Below are 19816 nucleotides of genomic sequence, written 5' to 3' on the forward strand. Positions count from 1 at the left end.
GAGGAGAGGCCGCTCCAAAGAGAGTCTTCTGCTTTGGTCCCAGGGCGCTCACCAGCATGTGTGTTGCATTAGCTGACCACACTGAAATGGGCTGCACCACATGACAGCCATCTGCAGTTGCGCAGCGCAGTTTTCAGTCTGTCCTGCAGAATTTTCCGTTTCCATTTGCTTGGCTTAAAGATCTTGCTTAGCTTGCTAGCTTTTGATTAAGACAGTTTGTACTGGTCGGGCTAAGAAACCTTTAGCAGGCACCCATCCGTCTGGGTCGTAAGCGGGGGGACGCGCCTGTGGTGCGGTGGGCTCGCGGCAGGTGACTGGTCTTGGCTGAAGGAAGGGGTCGTCTTCTCCGATTACAGTTCTCAGGATCACTTTTGAACCACGCCCCAGTGTTTTCAGCCCCTGCTTGCGCTTAATTCGGTGGAGACAGCGGGTTTTTGTCCAGCGGCAGATCCACGCTAGGGTGGGCCGCGACCGCCTTTGCTAGGGCATTAGCGACAGGCTCTGTGTGCTTGTCTTGGAAAGCTAAATCTTCAGGTTGTTAGGTACAGGCTAATTTCATATTTTCGTGATGCACTCTGTGGCTGTGGGGTTAGGGGTTGCCCTCAGGACGGGGTTGCTGGTGCTGTTAGGTAGAAGTCAAAAGCAGCGATATGTCAAACAGCACATAAACCCCTTGCAGTTTTAAAATATAGCAGGCCCTAGCCTTGAACGCGTAATTAGCCTATCTAGCTGGTTTCTTTATGAGGTAAATAATTAAAGGAGAGAAAACATTTTCAAAAAAACTCCACTGCGCAGGAACTGGCCCGTCTTGACTTTCACATGGTTACCTTCTGTCGCAAATGTGGCTCTACGGGTTTTCCTCCAAATGTTTGGAGGAACAATTTGCAAAGCACTGGACAGCTTTAAAAGTAGGGATAATTAATATTTTGAATTATTAACCAATGGCTCAGATGAATTCTCCGTCATTGACAATTCTTAAATTAAGATCAGATCGTTCTCAAAAAGAAAAAAGAAAGGAAAAAGAGGCTGTAGGAACAAATGTAAAAGGATCTGACAATCTGCGTTATGCAGATCACAAGGGATGCCACTGGCCCTGGAATCGATGAATAACAAATGTTCCTGCAATTAAGTTGTGCAGGCGCCAGTGTCTCTACATGTCAGAATTTCGCATGTGGGTGTTTGCATTAGAGCAAGTCGTATATTTATATAGCCACGGAAAAACAATAACCTCCGTGACTCGCGTCCGTCCAGCGTTTAGCAAAGTAAATGACAGCTGCCAAATTTTTGCGAAGGACTATTCGCAATCAGCCGGACTCTGCTGATGGATAATCTCTAAACCAAAAAAGTGAGGTAAAGTTTGCCAGACAAATTATTCATTACAAATGTTATGCTGCTCTTTAGGTTTCTGTATGTGTTTATGTTAGCTGTTTCATACGCATAGCTAAGAAAACCTACCTGGGGATAATCCCGCTTAATCAATATATTTAAATGTATTAATAATACAAAAATGGCATTTATATTATTCATTATATCTTTAAATAATAATTATAATATTTAGAAGGGATGAAAAAGGGAGTTAAAATCTCAAGGACGTATTCATTGTGCAAGTGGAATATGTCAGCTCAATAATACCTGTGTCTATCATCAATTTTTGCTGTTGGTAACATCATTTTTTAATTTGTGCTTATGTAAGACATCTGCTAGTCTCCCTCCTGAGTAGAGTCCCTGGAGGTTTCTATTTGACAATGTGGTCTCTGTATATGAAAAAACCCATCTACTTCGCAGGTTAGATGTAAAGCAGGGCAATTTCCCAGTTATATTCCTGTTCTGCTCGTTGCCTAATATTTATGTCTGATAGTTCTATTTGTGTTGTCAGATCCTAAACTGTCCATCTCTATCTTAGGTTGCTATGACACTGACTTTGCAATGGGTAGTAATATCGGCAGAGTAATAGAAATTTCAAGGAAAAATGTGAAAATTAAGTATACGTCAAGTGATGGTAAAGGCATGTTGTTTTTTCTTTTGTAATTAAAAATGTTAAAATGAAGGATATACATCCGTCAATGAATATGTACATGAATGCATCTTGAATTCAGATAAATGGTGAGAGCAAAGAAGACATTCTGAATTGCGGTGGCACTAAAACAATAGAAGAAGGCTTTCTCCTCGCAATTCATTTGAAATTCTAAGAAAACTGTAGAAAAAAAAGAATAGTCAATTATTTGAAATGAGCATAAATTTGATTTATGCGCTCTCAAGGTTTCAAAAAAACCCCAAGACTTCTGGAGTTGATGGCATCCTTTTGGTTTATTAAAGTACAGACAGCTTTGCAAATAATCACAATCCACGGGGCTTCATAGCAAATTTCTGTATTAATGGAACATTTACACATAGTTACAAGGCAGCATTGTATGTAACAGCATGGTCTAGGTATGCCAGACAGCTGTGTGAATAGTCTCAGCTATATATTTATTTGACTATAGAATATAAGTATATTTCCTGAATAGGTCAGTGGCTTATAAGCAATAGGAATTTTATTCCTTAAGTCGTTCAGTAGTTAACAGACATTTTTAAACTTTTTTTTTTTTTTTAATTTTTCAATATGGGTTACTTTTCTGTTGCAGGTTTTTTTTTACGTACCTTCTTCCACACAGTGCTCCATCCTCACTGAGACCGTTACTGGATAAGATAGTCAATGCAACAGGTAATCGCAATAAACATGACAATGCCAAATACATCCTTTTTTAGTGTGACTATCACATTTGGGATGTGGGGGATGCTGCTTTTATGTTCAGTATGATAGAACCAGATTGTTTTTCTATCCAGGATAAGATTTCCCCCATACAGAGAAAGCAGGAGTGGCCCCGTATACCAGAGAAATCCCATTTTGAGATTTTATCTAGGCTTCACAGAGGTATTTATTTCCTCCTGACATCTTAGCACTGGGGTGAACTGCATCCGAATGCAATTCCTTGCGGGATCTGGAGGAACCTGTGTCTCTGTCGAGGGGAATTTTAAGGATCAAAAAAAGGATACTTCCCCATTGCCAATGGTAGCAGTGGTGCTTTTATACCTCAGAAGCCAGAGGCAAGAGAGGTTACCAAAGATCATAGAATCATAGGATGGTTTGGGTTGGAAGGGACCTTAAAGACCATCTAGCTCTGACCCCCTGCCCTGGGCAGGGACACCTCCCACTAGACCAGGCTGCTCAAAGCCCCATCCAGCCTGGCCTTGAACACTTCCAGGGATGGGGCAACCACAACTTCTCTGGGCAACCTGTTCCAGTGCCTCACCACCCTCACAGTAAACAATTTCTTCCTAATCTTTGCTAATTACCAAGGTAGTGCCTTTGGGACAAGAGCAGTTGCATGTGCCTGTAAATCTGATTTGAGGGCTTTTGGTGCATTGTTTTAGGGTTTTTTTATACCTTGTACTGTGTGCATTCAATGGGGAAGTTAATGATGCCGGGCTATAGCTAATTAACAAGCAAAGTCTATATTGGCTAAAGCTCATCGCTTGTGGGGAGCTCACCGCCGTGTTTTCTGCCCGCAGGCCTGGGGTTCCCAGCTGGACGAGGCAGCCTTTGCCACGCCTGGCTGGTGCCAGGTATCAAACCCAGTTTGTAGTAACTGGGGGATTTCACGTCCACATCACGCCGCCGCCATAGAGCAGGGCACCGCTGGGCTCTGACGCTTAGGGCTTTATTCGAGTGCGACCTCATTTTGTCCTGTGCAGGTTTGTCCGCATCTAACTCATTCTTTTTCTGTGCTTTTAAAGGAGAACTTCACTGGGGAATAGATGAGACGGCTGCTCAGCTGGAGAGAGTTTTGGATCTGTATAAGAGTGGAGAGTACCTGCAGAATACGACCCGGATGCCAAAAACTGGTAAAGTGTTTTTTCTCGAAACTTAAAATTAGAGACTTTTGTCTTTATTTTGAGGTTCGAAAGGGCAAATGTGGAGAAAACGGGGCTCAGTGGCCCTTGAAATCATGCACGTGATAATCTGTTGTCTGCTTTGTGCTTGCTGGGTGCCTTCTGAAGCCCTTCTCATGAAATGAGGTAGCTGCACATCCACAGGCCTGAGCAGGCTGTAATAGGGGTAAGGAAATCCAGGGGAGAGCCTTGCTCTCCATAGCAGATCTGCAGAATTTTTCATCTCATCCACACACTCCTCTGCTGCTGGTGTATCAGAACCTGCCCAAACATGAGTCGAGGGGAATGGAATCAAGATGCCGTAACCCTCCGTGGTGTTCCTGGGACTTACAGGAATTTCTTGCTGCGTAAGCACTTGTAGATTGGAAGACTAAAATTTTTTGCTTGCTTTGCAAGAGGAAGATAAGCTGTTCCTCAGCTGTCTGGTAGCAATAGAATGAAAAAGGAACAAAGAAAAAAAAAAAAGGACAGGATGAAAACGAAGCTGTATAATAGTAGCTTTTTCATAGAATCTCTGCAGCACCACAGGTATGTAAAATAACTATTCAAGCAGCTATGATACAGAGGGATGCATATTCTTCCCGGAAGGATAGCTTGTGGAATTACACACGTCAAAGAAGATTATGTATGATGGAAATGACTGTTAAGCCTAACAATTGGAAAAGCTGTTTTGCAAATTATTTTTGTGTACGTACAATATTCATGTCAAACTGTCAACATAATTGACTGCAAGTTGATAGGAAAATTATGGCTTTGCTGCAAAAGCTCAGTAAAGAGGGAAAGATGGGTTCTAAATGAAGATGAATGTTGGCACAGGGGGTTTGAAAAGTTCAGTGAAGCATTTGCTCTCTGAAAGAGACACAGGAGCCGAATTCATTCCTGTCGTAGCGCTGTTAACCTCAAAGGGCCATGACACCAGGGATGAATTTGACCCACTTATCAGAATAATTCAATATTTATTTTGTTGTAAAATTGGCAGGAAAATTGTTGCAGGTGTTCATTTAACTTTCTAATTTTCAGCTTTTCATCACAATCTGTGCTGAGTGATGCCTGTCAACACAGCAAAATTATTTTCAGCAGCACAATCAATAGTACAAACACGTCCTTTGTTGAAGAAGTGCCAGGAGGGCTGAAGTTTTTCTGTGATGCTGGTTGATTCCAGATTTAACTGCCATATCAGGACAAGATGAAGTTTTGAATTTTAGAGGGCTGTCATGTTTATGAAGAACCTCAGGGAGAGAAGCTTAGGACAGCGCTAGCAAATGTAACGCTGCAGGTTTCTACCAATGTGGAGCTGAGCTCCATGTATGTGTGGCTACTGTAATAATTACACATTTTTGTGTTAGTTTAATTCCGTAGAGTCCTGGATAATATAACGCAGCATCCACTACCCGTGTTTACGGTTAGTAACGACCTTCTGTCCAAGGAGCCCTTTTTATTTGTAGGACACTGCTCATGGACTTAGGCACTCTACAGCATGAGCAAAGATGTAGAAAAGTCATAGATGCTTTGTGTAACATATTTGGCCAGTCTACATTGTAAAGACCGTGAGTGTAATATTGAATTCCTTGATAGGAAAATGTTCTCAACCAATGGCAAGCCTGAGGAGTCAGATATCTTAGTGGAAATTACGCTTAGATGAGATGTGTTTTCAGACTTAGCTGCCATGCCTTTAAGATGTGCAGGCCTGTTTCTTGTTTGTTCTAAAGCTACTTTAACCAAACAGAAAAGAGGTTGTAATTTATTTCTATTTTAAGGCTCCCTTTCCTTGCCAGAAAAGTATGAAGAAGTTATATTGTGAGGGTGAAAATACGCCTACCTACTCATTCGTATCACTTTTATTCTGAACACATGCCTTCTTCAACCAGTATTTGACTGGTGACACCATGCTAGAATTAATCTTTAATATTCTCAGTCCAGAGATTATGGAATTAGAAATTATTAATTAGAAATGATCCAGAGATTATGGAATGAGCAGTTCCTCTGTGGCACGGTGAAGGTGCAGGAGAAGGTGACAGTGGTGCTGGAAAGGACTTGGTGTCCAAGGGCTCAACCTCTTCCTGCTGGCAGGATGTTCCCAGCTGAGCTGGCATCTTGACTGCTGAAACCATGGGTGAACAGCTGAGCAGATGGAGTAATTTGGACACTCTGTTACTCTCTGAAGGCAAAGAAAAAAAATTTTTAAAGTTGGGGAATTTTTTTTTAAACCTTTTCTGCCTTGCTCTGCAGCATAATGAAAGTTCAAGGAGGGTGTTTTCCAAGCCAGTGCTAGGTTAAGATAAAACTAGAGGTGATGGTGTGGTTCTCAGGCCAGATCGGAGTTAATCAGAGCTTTGCATTCATACGCCAGTGTGACAAGATTGAGCAGGCACAAGTTTGCATCAGTTTTGCTCCAGATGATGGAAATCTCACAAGGTGACTTGTCTCCCAGGACTTTCGCTCTCTCAAATGGTAGGAATGGTAAGAATTAATAATGCCAGTCTCCTCTGGCATCTAAAGGGTTGTGACAAAATAAGGCCTTTATGGTGTGTGATCTATTTTGAAATCCTAAAAGCAGAACCAGAGGAGAATTCAGATCCAATAATTGCAAGATTTTGTTTTGTTTTCTTTTTTGGGAAAAAAAAAAAACAACCCACGGAAGGTTCAGGTAATGGTGCTTCAGAATTTGTCTTAGGTCTAAATGCTAAATTATCCATTGTCTTGGATAGAACACTGTAAATTCGTGCTAGGGAAGAAGAGATCATGATCTCGGGCGAGTGATCTAAGGCCATAACTAAAACATAAACTTTGAGGAAACAGTCTATTATCTATCTGAACCTATGTTTTTGAAAGGAAGACCTCCTCCTGTGAACACCATGAAGTGAGAAAGGTGATATTGATAATCAGTAGGGAAGTGACACGAAGAAAGTTCTTGTCAACCCTAGTGTTCCCATAAATAAAGTTTAACAAGATGACATAGTCATATTACAGAAGGTCTTGGATATTAAGCTTTCACTGTGCTTCAGTTGTAAAAGATTTTATAGTGCTGTAAATTATATTATGCTCTGGACTTTGCTTTAGTATCTTAGAAACAGAGTAGAGGCGTGGGAGACATTCGATAGCTATGTATGTGTTCTGTAATCATAAATCACACTACTGTTAATGTTGATATAGGAACATTACAGTGTTTAAAACAACACCATGAACAAATACTTTTATATTCCATTGACTGTTGGTCTCTCTTGCTGGAATCCAGAAAAATGTGAATTAAAACAGGAACCTCGTATTTCTTCTGACATATGTTATCTAAAAATGATTAAATCGTTCCATTAATTATCCAGATTAAGAAGACTATAAAAAAATCTACTGATGTTCATCAGTAAAGCCCTGCCCCAGTATCAACGTTTTTATTACTTACTGATTTGTACCAACTGGGGGTCTGGCCCTTGAGCTAAGCCCCAGCCCTTCAGTTAACTCAGAATTTACTCAGAAATGCGTGAAATCAGCTAACACTAGTAAATCCGATAGCTTTGTTATTCATTAAAGCTAATAGATGACCCATTATTAGGCCTGAGGGTGTGCAAGCCCACAGAAAGGCATAATTAGCTGCTGCCGTTAGTTGAAAGTACATTCTCAATGCTAAAAAAGCTGGAAGGCTGGACATAAAGCACAGACACTTCATGTTTTCCTTTGTCTTAAGACAATTTGGCAGGATTATGCTGTATGTAAACATTTATAGTACAACAGTGTTTTGAAAAAATATTCTGCAGGGTCACTATAGCAACCTGCTTAGGAAATTGTAAATCCACCCAAGAATTACTGAAATCGAGGGGGGCGGTGTGTTTGTGTGCACATGTGTAAGCGCGAGAGAGAAATTTCGCAAAGTTGCTGGAATATTTTTTGAGGCAGTTTGTGTATCCTGCGGCAGGCCACAATGCGAAGGCAAAAAGCATGCTGCTCAAGGCGCTCGAAGGCTCAGATGCAAACATACCACAGCCCCGTCCTCGCAGCCCAGACTCCTGCTTTATCTGGCACTTGTGCGTTTGGTGTTTCTTTCCCAGGGACGTCTGCTTTGTGGCCGGCTGAGGGGGAAAGCACAGAATCCTAGAATGGTTCGGGTTGGAAGGGACCTTAAAGACCATCTCGTTCCAACCCCCCTGCCATGGGCAGGGACACCTCCCACTAGACCAGGCTGCTCAAAGCCCCATCCAGCCTGGCCTTGAACACCTCCAGGGATGGGGCAGCCACAGCTTCTCTGGGCAACCTGTTCCAGTGCCTCACCACCCTCACAGGAAAGAATTTCTTCCTAATTTCTCATCTAAATTTCCCCTCTTTCAGTTGAAAACCGTTACCCCTTGTCCTATCGCTCCACTCCCTGATAAAGAGCCCCTCCCCATCTGCCCTGTAGGCCCCTTTAGGTACTGGAAGGCTGCTGGAAGGTCTCCCTGGACCCCTCTCTTCTCCAGGCTGAAAGGCACAGAGGGATTTCGCATCAGCAGCTGGGCAATCCCATCACACAGAGGGACACAGGAGCAGGTTCTTTTGCACCCTGATGGCACTGGAAATACAATGGGGCTGTAGAACAGCATAGTGACCCGTTGGTTGTTGCTCACACTTATCTCCGCCGTCGTGCAAACCATATGCCCTGTTCATTGAGCAACGTTCCCCTGTTTCTAAACTTCTCTAGGTCCAACCTGGTAGCAGCGTACGGCAAAATGCTTTCCGCTGATGACGTAGGTCCTCAGCTCCTTTCAAGAACACTAACGAAGTCACTGAGTGTCTTACAAATCCTGTAGGCGTCTGTCTTTAAGCTTGAATACCCCATGCATGTGACCTTAGGCACCTTCTGGCTCGTCCATCATCAGCATCATTGTTTTTATGAGCCAGATGCAGCTTTCAAGCGTCTGTGGCACTATCGGGGGCTAGTTGCCATCAGTAAGTGGGTGTGAGCGGCAGTGGTGGCCGTGGGTGCAGAGCAGCTCCGCAGCCCCGGTGAGCAGCCCTGGGACGTGGGGCACAAGGCAGGAAGGCCGCTCCAGCTGTGTCACGTTAAGGGGAATAAAATGTAAAGGAACATGTCGTTCTTCTCCTTATTTATTTGTGTGTTTCGGTGACAGCCTGCATGCCGATTTAAATATGGCTCTACTGTAAGCACAATAGAAGCATATAAAAAGAGGCGAGCCGTACTCTGCTTCCAGCCTGCATGCGGGAAACAGCCAAAGGACGGGAATACTCACCAGAGGAGCAGGGCTATCTCCCGGTCTGATGGCAAAGCCCTCTCCTGCCAGGCCTGCCTGTCCTTCCAGACAGTTGGGGTTCGTCAGAAACGGTTGAAGGCAGAAGCAGGCGGGATACGCCTAGCATGTCGTTCTCTCAGACGTACCGAAAAATAGCTTTCCATAGCCCAAGTGTGCATAAAGCTTTGCAAGGCTTGTTGTCAGAAGCATGTTTAAATGGGAGGTACTGAAGCATGAGGAAAATTTCAGCGTAAAATGAAGCATCCTAAAAACATAAGTGTATTATTGTCTATTTTGGATCCGATTCTGTTCTCCTTAAGCTCCCTGGGAATCGGTGGGGACTGTTTGTAGAGCAAAATGCTGCTCAATACCGCTTTTTGCTGAGATTGGCAAGATCAAGGCTCTTTCTGCTTACTTGTAAGCAAAGCAATTAAAAGCAAATCCAGAGTCGACTGCCAGTGCTCCTCTCGGGAGTGGAGGAAAAGGGGAGGGAGGAAAAGGAGCAACATGATTTCTCTCTCAAGGATGACCAATACTGCGTCTGTCTCGTTGACCCATGGTGTATTGGCAGGTGATAACTAGAAAAGAGAACTGGGCAAATTTCCAACAAGTAGCTGTATAGTTGGTAGTAAAAATGCAATCTGGCTGCTGTGGCTGAAATAAATGGTCATTAGGACTGATTAAAGTCAGATTTAGGGTGATTCAAACAAGCTAAAAGGGGGAAACCACAGGCGGTTTCACATAGTTTATTATATACTTGTGGAGTTATTTATATGATTCAGTCTAGTACAGTGAAAATGAGTATGTTTATAGATTGTAGTCGGCTTTGGGACAATGCAGGTGATTTTTGATGGAAAAAATTTACAATAAGATTTTAATGCACTAGCTTTTTTTTTATAGCTCTTGCACCAGTCAGTGATGCTGAGATGACTTTTAAAGATGCCTCTCTTACCTGTCCCGAGGAGGTGCTCGTTTGGAAACTTACTGTGGCTGTTGCGGGGGCTGGCCAGCACCATAAGAAACTAACTTCCAAGAGGATTTTGGCCTGATCGGAACAGTGTGTTTTGATTGACCAGAGCAAACTTGTAAAAATATTTTAAAACTATTAAAGGAGTCGCCAACCAAAACTTTTGAGGATTGCCCAGATTCAGCATAGCAAGATATTTTGAAGTTTCAAGATGTTTACAGGGCAGGACAAATGTTTCCTAGCGGGGTTTATTTGTAGACCTGCGAGCAGCAAATGAGCTCCCGTATGCTAAGCTGGAGTAAATCTGTCATAAGTGACATCAAGATCAGGCTTACTGTATTACATTTATTTGCTTCCATCCTCACAAAATCGATAGATGGAGAAAAGGATTCTTTTTCCGTTGTGATACCAGTAGGAGCGTCTTGCATTTCTCTCATCTATTCCTTGCCATTACCTTGATAGACTTTATGTACTCTGTGTCAAGCTACGTGTATGTATGCAAAGTGTAAATTTATGGCTGCATTTATAGTATTAGGCAAGTATTTATTGGTTTTAAACACCATTAGTCTGGAAATCGACCAGAACTTTGACCTTTTTATGATGTGATTTACTGCCGTGAGCCTTCAAATTCCACGGACTCCATTTAAGCAAGTTTCAGGTCTTGGCAGGACAAAAACCTGAGCTGGGGCTGTCTTTAAACCGGTGGAGTATTGCTTAATTGAGCAAGTGACTGCAGCGTGGTGACCAGGGTGATCATTCAGAGGTGTATGGGAAGCCCAGCTCTCCTGCTGGCTGGGGATAATGGAGAGTGCAAGGAGGAGCAGGAGGCACCCAGCATCGCCGGGGCACATCTCGACGGAGGGGCATCCTTCAGGAGCGCCCTTCTGGTTCGTGTGAGAGGAGTGCATTTCCTCGCAGCTCGTACAAATAGGGGCTAAGGGGTCAGCTGCCTAATTTGTCGCTGTGTAAACAGGAGATTCCAGGGATATTTGCCTTCGCCGTGCAAACGGGGAAGGCAGCTACCTTGCCCTGCTTGAGATCAAGTGAGTTTTGGAGAGAAATGCAGTTTCCTCAGGCCAGCTCTCGGTTGGTGTTGCAGTGAGTTTGTGATCAGTTCTGACTGTCATAGTTTAAGAGGAGATCCCCTGTTGGCTTCCCAGGGTGGCGGGAACCCCTGGCTGGTTTGGGAGTGTGAGGCAGGGTGCAAGGCCATCGCGTGTCCCGCTTGCTGCTTCTCATGGCCGCCTTCCCATCGGGATGCTCCTGGGGGTAGGCGCCCCTGAGCAGCCATCCCTGCTGCCTGCCGTGCCAGCGGGCAGAGGGACTGCCTTCCTGCCTTTCCCCCTCGCTGCATCCCGCTCCCCTCCCCACAGGCAGCCTGGGCAGGAGGCTCAGATGCCCAGACTGCAGGAGTTCAGTGGTCTGTGTCAGTCTGGCTGCCTTTGTGGAGCCCGTGCGCCTCCATGCTTCCACTTGGACTGCAGTGGCAATAATATTTTCACGTGTCTGGTGCTTGGTGATCTCTCAGCCAAGGAAAATGCTCTTGGCATGTGGGTCATGGTGCTGTGTACCTGTTTCGCTGCTGTGTTCCCATAAGTTGCTGCAGATGGTGGTGGTTTCCCTTGTGAAAGAACTGGCGGGGAGCAGCAAGGAGAGTAGGGACGGCCACAGGGCTCTGCTGCATGGTGAGACCACCGTAAGCACCGGCATGGAGGTTTCCATCCTCTCTGCCACCCGCAGGCCAGGGCCTTGCCATCGCCGTCACCATCGCAGTTACTGCTGGCCCAACTCTGTCGATTAATGTGTCTAAGCTGCTCAAATGATTTAGCTGGCTTGGACACCTTGAAAAAGTCAATGGAAAGGGAGAACTTTATCTCCTACCTCTGACAGAACCTCAGGTCACATAAATCACTGCCACTCTTTGGAAATCTGTTGACATCGGCTGAGAGCCTAACCCCTGACCGAAGGGACTGTACCGGGAACAGTGTCGAGAAGAAAGAGCGTGCTATAGGTGTGTTAAGAGGCATATCTGCACGCAGAAGAGTTTAAAAGTTGAACGGTCAAAAAATTCAAAATAAGGGTCTTCCAGGTGGGCTCCTGCCTTGCATGGACGGAAATACATGACGCGACCGTGGGGTTGCTCTGCTTAGTGCCCTGAGGATGTGCTGAGGGATTCTGCAGCTCCCTCCCAGCCACGGTGCGGAGACCTACAGGCTCTGCGGGAAGGGCCAGGGCACGGTCCCTGCTGGCACGGAGAATCAGGCAGATGCTTCATCTTCTTCAGCTACAGGCAGTGCCATCCTTCTGTGAACGTCCTCTGTGGCGTCCTCTGCAGCGTTAGGTGGCACTTCTGTAGCTGTGCGAAGAAAAGTTGTGGATAGTCACATTTTATATCCAGTTGACATGGCGTGCACACGGGTACAGATTGGTGTATATGGCACCAGCAACAGTGAATTGGGTTTTTTGCATTTTATTTGCACATACCATTTTACTGACCTTGGCTGAGAGGTACAAATCAATACCCAGCAGTTACCATACAGAGATAAGAGGACGTTATTCAGTTACATTCAATTGTTGTTGTTATACTGTACAGTTGACACAGAGATTCGAAAGTAAAGGGACTTTACCTATCCAGCCAGTAGCAGTTTGATTTATGCTATGACTTTTCTTCAGAAGAAATACATGTGTTTTTGATGGAGACATGACCATTTGTAATGTAGAACTGCATTTTTTTTCTTCTTCTTCTGTGTGAATCTGCATTTTCTGAATTAATGGAAACTGTTTTGCTTTTGATTTAAGCGGGACATGATCAGCTCTGATTTTGCTTATTGGTTGTGAATGTTTCTTATGATGCTTTTAATGAGCCAGGCTTAAAAAAAAAATACGCATTTGGTGCATTTTTTCCCCACTATTTCAGACTGCGTGGTGTGAATGAGCACTTGGGGATGCGTACTTCTTTTCCCAGTTGAAATACTGGCAGTTTAGAGTAGCAGACGCACTCGCCTTTGACTTGGTGGTGTTCGTACAATGTGCTGTCTGAAATCCTAGCAGGCTGAATCTGCAACGTCAGGCAGAAAATGCCTGAACCAAAGTGACTTAAGAATCGGCTGTGAGTCAGGGCCGGCAGCTCTGCTTTCCATAATGGCTACAATTAGAAGAAATACGGAATGTTATTTGGTTTTTTTTGAATAGGATGGAGGGGGGACAGACAGGAGGGAACTGTCGATTTGTGCGCCTGGACGCTAAATAGAAATGTTTATAAATGATTAGTTGAATTTGCTGATGCATTCATTAGAGAACCACCCCCCCACACACACCCCTCCCCGGCCCCGTCAGCGGCTGGGAAAGTGAGAGGAGCTGTGAACAGAGAACAAGAGGCAGCTCATAAAGGCAAGTGAGACTGAACGGCAGCCAAGGGAGAGGAGCGATCGGCAGGGCAGCACGGAGGCGCTGGGCGAGGACCACGCTGACATGCTCCTTCTCCTTTCCCCCCCCCACCCCCGCCTCCTTCTCTTCGGAGGCCCATCGAGCGACTCCCCTTTTGTGCTAATCTGAGCAAGAAAAAAAAAAAAAAAAAAAGGGAAAAAAAAAAGTTTGCTTAATTAAAAGCCCGTCTTTTCTTCCTTCTCTAAAGGAGCCGGAGGAAAATAGCATGCTCTTCTGAGGGAGAGGGAGGGCTGGGAACGCCTGGTCGGGTCTCACCCCGACAATTCCGCTCACTGTTGAGAAGTGGGACAGTGAGTCAGTTCATTCAAGTGGATGCTGTTTATTCAATGGGACATTCTTCCTGTAAAACTCCTAATAAAACCAAAGCCTCGCCTACGCAGTGGGGAAGGGGAAGGGGTTTTGTGCACAGACTATTTACAGACGCTTTCTGGAGAAAAAGGTGAGAAGAAGAAAGGTGGAAAGGAAAAGGAAAGTAAGGTGCAGAGCTATAAACACGTTTGGGAGTAAACCGGGGCTGGTACAGTCTAGCCCGTCACCTTTTCCGTCATATATCCTGCTCCTAAGCTGTTATAATAAACTTTGCCTGTTAAAAACAAGCAATTTGCTGGAGCTTTCAAAACGATTGCTTTGCTCTGGTTATTTGCAGAGTACAGACGGGTGCCTGAAGCTTTTATTCCTGATGAGAACTACAGATGCTGGCCATCTTACCACCATAAGGGCTGCCTCCTCTCCGTGTTTGACGTCAACGAAGCCATCGAGATCTGTGACAGCTACTCCCAGTGCAAAGCTTTCGTCCTAACTAACCAGACGACTTGGACAGGTAGATCGCGGATGTGGCGGAGCAGAAGCAGCAGCTGAATCGCGTATTCTGACTGCTTTAAGTGTTTTAAAACAGTGTGGGGAGCGTTCTGGGCTGGGCTGTGGGAGCCACCAGCAGCAGCTACAAGTGGGATAGTTTCTGAAGCTCCAGCCAAGGCAGTTTTGGTTTTGCTGGGGCTTCTCTTTGCCAGCTGTCGGCAGAGCAGGAACTCGCGGACAGACTCAGAGGAGCTGGCACCAGAGGGCTACAGCACATGGACCACAGGTCTCCAAACCGCCAGGTCTGAAATTTTATTTTAAAACACAGCAGCAGAAACAACAACAAAAGCCTGCGACCTGTTTCCGCAGTTAAATGTGCAGGACATGGTCCAACATCTGGATTTAAATAAATCTTTCCAATCCATATGGTTGTTGCGGTTTGACACAAAACCAAACAGGTTCTCCTGCGCGTCTAGCTGGGACTTCCCGGCTGGTGTCAGAGATGCCCTGCCGCTGGTGGGAACACTGGGCTCCTCGCAGTAGGGCTTTGGCTAAAGGACAGCGAGGAGGGAGGGTTTAAGACCAGGTAGAAGTAGAAGTAGAACTTCCAGGGGAAAACCCCATTTGCTACCACAACTCATTTTCCTGTTTAACAGAATACCCGCGTTGAAAACAGAAATACATTTTCCAAAAGGTCTGTGGGGCTGGCAGTCCCCGTGTGGTTCCCCTGAAGGCAGGCAGTCGGTGACGACTGACATCAAGCGGGGAAGTGTCCCTGGCTCGCTGCTTCTGCACCAGACTTGTGCCTATTTCAGGCAACTCCAGAGCAATCTGAGAAACAAAAATGCTACAAGTGTTTGCTAAAAATCTCTGGTAGCTGCGGCTCCAGAGTGGCTGAGGGGTTCAAAGGGCTGAATGGTCAGGCTGGCTTCCAGCCCCATGTCCCATCTCCGTGTGCCCAGGAGAGCTGCCTGTCCCCACCGGCTCTGCTTGCAGTGTCCCCCTGCGTGCACTGCACTTTTCCCTTGGAGGGCAAAGCAAAAAGACATGTTTGTGCCTGTAAGGTGCAGGGGACCAAATCCGGGTTCTTTTGTAATCTTCCCCCAAGATAAAAACCCCCACTGAAGTCAGGGTGCGTTTTTCTTCTGTGTGTTATCTCCACACGCACAAGGATGTTTTCTTGCCTGCCATTGCCATTTTCTGCTAGGGCCAGGTCGGCTCCCCTGCTCCTGCCTTTGAGCAGAAGGGTGGCTGATGCTAGCCAAACCTAGGGCAAGCTGATCAAAGTCCTTGCTCTGCCATGGGCTTTAGTGCGGTAAGTTATCTAGGCTCTGAGGCTCAGCTTTCCGTCTGTACCTCTGCGATCACGTGTCTTGACCTTAAAATCAAAACTTACCCTGTGTGCAGTTGGGTGCTTTAGTCATATTTAGCTGAGCGACATAAATATACCTCAAAAGCCTGGCTTATATACCTGCCTATTTCTCAGGGCAGGTCCTCATTTCTCAAAGCATCACAAATGACTAGAAACTTTAGACAGTTCATACGGGTTCAGGGTGGTTTTGCCATTATACTGCTGTGGCTTTCTGCATTTCTTGTACTTCTGAGAGGTGTGAACAGAGACTTCTACGGAACCCAGAAAAAGCTAATTTATATCAACCTTGCTTGTGGCTAACCGGCGATTACTAGGTCATCGTGTCAGACTGTCTATGGTCAGACCGTCTATGGTCAGACCTTTCATGTTAATTAGCATACTAAAAAAGTAATTATTATGGTGCAGGGAAGTTCATAGGAAGTTTGGAGCAGCTCCTGTCTCAGGTTATAATATTGAAAGCAAATGAGAGGCAGTAGCAATATTTCTAGTCTTATTTATCATTCCCTTTATCACGTCATTCCTTATGCATGAGCACTCGAGTCCCTGAAATCTGCAGCGTGGAAATTTGCTCAGTAGTTGAGGCTTCGCATTTGCTGTGTGATACTTTTAAAGAAAATAGTGTTATGGGAGCCCCCTAGAGAGGCAGGCTGGGAGTAAATGGCATTTGGTTTTCCTGAAGTTAAAGAGAGGGAAGGCGGAGGTTGAGCAAATGTGGGAAGTGTCTCTGTGGCCTCTGCTCCAAGGAAAGGCAATGACCGTGGGGGTCCGTGGGACGGCAGGTACCCAGCGAGGGGCAGGGATGTGCGTAAGATGCCAGGGGAAGAAGCACAGGGAGATACAAGAACTGTGCTGCGGCGCCCACAGGTACTTCTGAGTCAAAGCTCACCAAATCCAGCCCGCGCTGGCCTGGGATGTGTGTGGCAGGTGCCTTACACTGCCCGGGCTGCTATCGCTTGCCGGTGGGTTTCGTATGAGGAGTGGAAGCCCTGTTCCCACTTGTTTAAAACCTGGAGCTGCGAAGCAAGAGCAATTTCAGAGAAAGTCGTGTTTAACACACATTGCACTGATGGGTTTTGCAAAGATTCGAGCGTGCAATGATGGTACTGCTCCGGTACAATCAAATGAATGCCCTGAACCCAAGCCTGTTTCCATCAGTGGGAGAGTCTTTAAAAACTTTTTAAAAGATCACGAGAAATTTGTTTTAAAATCTTCAGACCTTTCCTTCATTTACCGTGTTAGCTGTGTGCAGCTGTATCTTGACCGTAATTACAAAAACCACACTGAAAGCAGAGGAGATTCAGTGTCATTCAATGCAGACGAAAGCATTTCAGTTTTATACCAGGGGAAGTGAAGAAGGAGTTCACTCTCGGGTTGCCCGAAGAATGCATAGGTTGAAGAAGAATATGACGAAATGTCACTATTTTAAAGTTTGCAATCTTTTGTTTATCACTTCTAAATCTTTTTTTTTTTTTTCCTTTTCTTCCCCTTTTCCTGTTTGCTGCAGGTCGGCAGCTTGTCTTCTTCAAGATGGCCTCAAATCGTATCATGCCGGATCCTGACAAGATAACGTATGTGAAGGTGACGGACTGACACCTAAAGTGGCGCGGTGTGACGCGTGAGTGACAAGAGCTGTTTGTGTATAAATATAGGCAGCTGTTAGGTATAAGGCGGCTGTGGCCGGAGAGATAATTGCACTATTACTCATTCTAATCTATAGAGTGCTAAACAAAACTTTAAAGAAATAACCTGCATGACCAGGATGAATGTGCAATAAAACGACATTTTGAAAATGTGATTTTTTTAAAAAAAGAAAAAACAAAGCGAAATACAAGATATGATACACTGTTAGGGTATAATTTTGGTTATAAATTCAGCTGGCAGCTCTGGCTTTCCTAACCAAGGTTAGCATAATGTTTCTGACCTGTGCCTGCGTGCGCAGGGATGAAAGTTGATCATTTCTATGGGAAGTCTGTATCCTCCGTGCTGATATTTATTTGGGCACGTACAATCACAACAGAGTAACTGAAGCATATCAGTTTGTAAACTGAATAGCAAATGTTACTGAAGACAATCAGCATTTGTGTTAAAGCGATCAAATATGCAGTACTGGCGTATTTGTCCAGAAGAAGGAATTGGTTATGTTTAGAATTGCAAGACCGTAGCTAATTTTCATTTTTGCCTCCCATGTTATCATAAAGTTTCATTTTTAATTTAAAAGAGCCATTTTGTAGGTCTAGCAAATCACATCAGCATATGAATAGTCCCACTGAAAGGGTAGGGACTTACCCAAGTGCGGAGTGCTTTGCTGAATAGGGATAGGCCTAAGCATATGCTTACAATTAAGCCTGTGCTTAAGACTTTTGTTGAATTGAGTTTGAATTGTTCAGGAAGCCACATCTTTGACAGACTGGCAAAGCAATCCAGCTGGTGGAACGGCACTAGTTTAATGACTATCTCGCAGTTATTCGTGTTTTTTATCATCAAATCCTTGGTTTTCTGAGGCACCGCTTCCTAATTCTTAGAGTGAATGAAGTAAATGACCTTAATAATGTCAAATGAATGCTAGCCTTAATTCTATATAAAATGCGTTTTACAGGCATGGTGTGTCTAGAGAATTTGCTTTCAGTGAAAGCAATAAAGTAAATGCTAAAGTGACCAATGTCATACTGTTTTGTAGCTTGTACAGTCCGGAAAAAAAAAAAGTGCTTTTGTTTCTCAAATAGTTTATTTTTGTAAAAAAAAAATAAAAGATAAATACAATTTCTTTCATGCTTGATTTTTTTGTGTGTTGCAAATAAATGCCTACATCCGGTGAAGACTTAGACATAATGTATTCTATGTAAACTTAAGCCTGGGATATTTTTTCCAGGAAGGAACTGAGGTTGTTCCAGTGGCTCCCAGTGAGGGGTGTGTTTCTGGGGGTACGTGGTGGCTTTGTCGACCTGCTTGCCTGTCGCAAAGCAAGCGGCCATTAGAAGACAAGGTCTGAGTGGCCTGCCTTTCTGTAGTTTGAGTCACATTGGTACCGTTCTTTTAACATTTGGAAGGGATGAGGATGAGAGCAGAACCTGAGGGAATTACTCATTGGGCTAAATGGTGGGTTTTCTTACTGGGCTTTACCAAGGAGGGTCTGAGAAGGAGAGCAGGAGAGCCAGGGAGGCTGGGCGGAAGTGCCCGTAGCCTGTGTGACTACGCAGGAGAGACAGTGACACCATCGGCAGCGGGTCTCGTCTCACCGCAGTTTCTCTGAGGTCACCGATACCCTAACGACTTCTGGCAATTGACTGAAATGACAGGCTGTAATGGCTGTAACTCACAAATTATCAAACTCCCAGCCGTAATAGCTCAGCTGATTGTGTCGCCGTGCACTTAGGAACCCATCAATCATGCTGTGGTAATAAACAAACACTACAGATTCTTTTAAAATTGCTACATAAATCATGCCAACACATACTGCACAGTTCATTGAAGTGATATGGCTTGTTGGCACTGGGGTTGCTGGTATGTATTTTGAAAGTCTTTAACCTCCCATGACTGCCTTACCATTAAAGACTGTACGCCGCTCCAAAAATACTCAGCATTTAAAAACAATGTGAACAGTTAAGTTCTTTAGTTGCATTCCTAGGTAAAATATATCAACATTTGCAAGAAAAAAAAAGAAAAAAAGAAGATATCCAGGGTAATTCTTTAATGTTATAGTCAGGTAACTTAGAATAATGTCATTCCGTCGCTTTCACGCACCGGAAGAAAATGCCTCTTAAGTCAGGAATTGTTTATCCCTGGAATTAAACAAACTTGCCAAACCAATTTACATCATTTTTTTGCAAACAGAGATCAAGTAAGCAAGAAAGAAACGTAGCCGGGAGCTAAGAAGCTGGATTCTAAATTTTAGTGGTAATCAACTTTATACAGGCATTTTTATAACTCTTTGAGAGTAAGACTTTCCAGTGGAAATGCTGATTAAAATCTTAATAAGAGAGGCGTGATACTACAATAGGTGAATTTAATAGCTGTAATAAGCACTGGTGAAAGTCTAAATTTATGGGGAGAAAGTGTCTTTGGCAGCAGTGGGTCTGATTCAGC

At 44.5% G+C, this 19816-nt stretch overlaps 1 protein-coding gene across 1 annotated transcript in view; it reads left to right on the forward strand.

The window, feature by feature from the left end:
* Positions 1-19379, forward strand: part of PKDCC (protein kinase domain containing, cytoplasmic) — a 38842-nt gene extending 19463 nt beyond the window's left edge. The window contains exons 4-7 of the mRNA XM_074579549.1: positions 2625-2704; positions 3778-3885; positions 14210-14383; positions 17238-19379. Of these exons, the coding sequence (XP_074435650.1) occupies positions 2625-2704; positions 3778-3885; positions 14210-14383; positions 17238-17323 (448 nt within the window). The 3' untranslated portion in view covers positions 17324-19379. The remainder of the gene's footprint in view (positions 1-2624; positions 2705-3777; positions 3886-14209; positions 14384-17237) is intronic.
* Positions 19380-19816: the final 437 nt, after the last annotated feature.

Source organism: Larus michahellis, chromosome 3 (assembly GCF_964199755.1).
Source record: "Larus michahellis chromosome 3, bLarMic1.1, whole genome shotgun sequence".
NCBI classification, from domain to species: domain Eukaryota; kingdom Metazoa; phylum Chordata; class Aves; order Charadriiformes; family Laridae; genus Larus; species Larus michahellis.